The sequence below is a fragment of the Triturus cristatus genome, chromosome 6 (assembly GCF_964204655.1).
Source record: "Triturus cristatus chromosome 6, aTriCri1.1, whole genome shotgun sequence".
NCBI lineage: Eukaryota > Metazoa > Chordata > Amphibia > Caudata > Salamandridae > Triturus > Triturus cristatus.
In genome coordinates, this window is record NC_140589.1 from 1,490,292,539 (window position 1) to 1,490,295,582 (window position 3,044).

Consider the following 3,044-nt stretch of genomic DNA (forward strand, 5'->3'; position numbering starts at 1 on the left):
CACAAGTGAAGACCTGTTGCTAACACCCTCCACTGATCCCAGAGATTGTTGGCTTGGGTGAGCCCCTATGCGTTCCTGACACCTCCAGAAGACGAAGCATGCGACCCGGGCTGCAGGGGCTGTTGCCTCGTGCTTCAGGTGGACTGCTTGAATGTGTGTGTTGGGGGGAGTTCTCGTCGAGGGCACGGTGCTGGCATGAAGAGACGGTGTGTGTTCGTTTGCTAGTGGCTTTAGGGCACTGTTAAGCTTTCATAAGCACCTGGTGTGGTGGAGGGCGGGTTTCAAAGTTTGGGATGCAGTGTCCTATGAAGGTGGGTGCGGTTTCTCTGTGACTGATGGTCAGGGCGTGTTCATGCAATTCAGGCGGCTGCGTTTAGTGAGCACATCAAATCGATGCTGCTGCTGTCATTGGACGTCAGTGTTTCTGTGCTGCGGGAGGTTCACCCCTGGGGAGGGGAGAGGGCGGGAGGGTGAAGACAGAGAGAAAAGGGTCCCTGAGTACCAGAGGCAGATCTAATGTGTGCATCGGCACTGCGCCACCTCTCCAGCCCCACCCTCCTCGTGCCTCTCCCACTCCTTTATCAGCACTCCACTCCCCTCCCTTCATAATCATTTGAGCGCTCAGCAGCTGGAAGCATGTTAGCTCTGAAAGGCCTTTAAACTCTCCCTTTCCTTCCATCTCACGACCTCTCTAGTCATCACTCCCACTCCTGCTATTCATGTGAGCCCACCCGGCATGCAGAAGCCACAGCCCCAGTCTCCCAGTCTTGAACTCTCCCTCCGACTAAACCCAGCATCAATCAGTCCCATGGAGAGCCGCATAGCGCTCCTTTCTTCCAGTCATTTCTCCATCTTTCTTCGCCGCTCTATCAGATTTAGTCCAGCAATCAGCACCCAGTAGAGCCCCCGTATTGCATAATTCCTTTCCCCACCCCCTACCCTCGTCAGCTCCCTCCCTTTAATCCTCGTCTCTCAGATCCGACCAGCTTCAGAACCTTGGAGAGCGCCGGCTCTGCACAACTTCGCTCCTGTGACGGTTCACTCTCTCATCACCTCGCAGCTGCCCGAGAGTCCGTGCACTGCACAACTCTTTATCAACGCGCCCGTCCTCTCATCCCTTTCACCACCTGCCACTCCGATGCAACCATCACTCAGCACCCTGGAGAGGAAGCGCGTTCCATAACACCTTCCGTCGACTCATAGCCTCCCCTGAGCAGCTCTCACCCAGGCTCGACTCGGTTCAGTGCCCTGGAGAGCTCCAGCCACGAATAACTTTTTAGCTTTAGTCATCTCTCATCTGTATTGGTCAGACCCAGCCAGAATCAGAAGCCCGGATAGCCCCTGCATTGCATAACTCACGGCCTCCGGACATCTCTCCCGCTCATGGTCTGTCCCTCAGATCCAGCAAGCATCAGATCTCTGGGGAGCCCCCCGCAGTGCATAACTCCCTCCCACCGTTCATCTCCCCCTTTCATCGTCTCACACTCAGATCCAGTCAGTATCTGCACACCAGAGAGCTTCTGCACCAGCCCTGCAGTCCTATGGGAGAGCCAAGATGACCACTTCTCCCGCTGCCCCCCTGGCGCCTGTTGAAGGGGCCCTGCTCTGGCCAGGCGCTTGGAACGTTTCCTACCAGCCGGCCGCTGGGACAGAGCTCCACTCCAATGGTACCCGCAGCGGGCCCCCGGAGGACGAAGAGCGGGACGTGAGCATGATCGTGATCCAGTTCATCTACGCGCTGGTGTGCCTGGTGGGGCTGGTGGGCAACTCCATGGTGATCTTCGTCATCCTGCGCTATGCCAAGATGAAGACGGCCACCAACATCTACATCCTGAACCTGGCCATCGCGGACGAGCTCTTCATGCTCAGCGTGCCCTTCCTGGCGGCGTCAGCGGCGCTGCAGCACTGGCCATTCGGAGCCGGCATGTGCCGCACGGTGCTCAGCGTGGACGGCATCAACATGTTCACCAGCGTCTTCTGCCTCACGGTGCTGAGCGCCGACCGCTACGTGGCCGTGGTGCACCCGCTGCGCGCCGCGCGCTACCGCCGCCCCACCGTGGCCAAGGCCATCAACGCCGGCGTCTGGCTGCTCTCTCTCCTTGTCATTTCGCCCATCCTGCTCTTCGCCGACACCATGCCGTCGGAGGACGGCGCCGTGGTCTGCAACCTGCTCTGGCCCCAGCCCGCCTGGTCTGCATTCTTCGTGGTCTACACCTTTCTGCTGGGCTTCCTGCTGCCCGTGCTGGCCATCGGCCTCTGTTACGTGCTGATCATAGTTAAGATGCGCGCCGTGGCCCTCAAGGCGGGTTGGCAGCAGCGCCGGCGTTCGGAGCGCAAGATCACACGGTTAGTGCTCCTAGTGGTGGCCGTCTTTGTGATCTGCTGGATGCCTTTCTATGTGGTGCAGCTGCTTAACTTGTCGTTGCCGCGCATGGACGCCACAGTGAACCACGTCTCTCTCATTCTCAGCTACGCCAACTCTTGTGCCAACCCCATCCTCTATGGCTTCTTTTCTGACAACTTTAGGCGCTCCTTCCAGAGGATCGTGTGTTTCCGTTGGCTGGAGAGCGCCACAGACGAGCCGGTGGACTACTGCGCCACGGCGCTGAAGAGCCGGCCCTGCTTGCACCACCCACAGCATCACCACCAGCACCGGCCGCTGGACTTCCCGCAGAGCCCGTGCAGCCCCAGCACAGCCACAAGCACGGCGCCTTCCCACGGACTACCGCACCTCAGTGCGCCCAGGGATGCCTTTTACTTGCCAGAATGACAGATACCGCCCTTTGTGTGCGTGTTAAAAAACTGTAGGTATGTTTACTGCTTCACAGACGCTCCTAGGATCAGTTCCAGTTTGTACAAATTAGCTATTAAAACTGTCAATAGCTCGAATGCCGCATTTGAATCTTTCCCGTTCATTTTCGTAAGTCTTTTCTTTTTGCGCAGATGCCACTGCTTCTGTGAGCTAGTGATGTTTAGTTGCACCGAGGTGAGCATGTTTAAATGGGTTTCACGTGAAGTAGTAATACAAGACGCGAGGGCAGGAG

At 57.7% G+C, this 3,044-nt stretch overlaps 1 protein-coding gene across 1 annotated transcript; it reads left to right on the forward strand.

Annotated features, from left to right (window-relative positions):
- The first annotated feature begins 624 nt into the window (after positions 1 to 624).
- Positions 625 to 2,843, forward strand: LOC146821590 (somatostatin receptor type 4-like). Its single transcript, XM_085609359.1, has one exon. It carries the CDS (start codon positions 1,556 to 1,558, stop codon positions 2,768 to 2,770), a length of 1,215 nt encoding a protein of 404 aa, XP_085465485.1. The 5' UTR covers positions 625 to 1,555; the 3' UTR covers positions 2,771 to 2,843.
- Positions 2,844 to 3,044: the final 201 nt, after the last annotated feature.

What these genes read in the sequence shown, in the direction of transcription:
- LOC146821590 (XM_085609359.1), top strand. Translation starts at nt 1,556, where the DNA reads ATGACCACTTCTCCCGCTGCCCCCCTGGCGCCTGTTGAAGGGGCCCTG.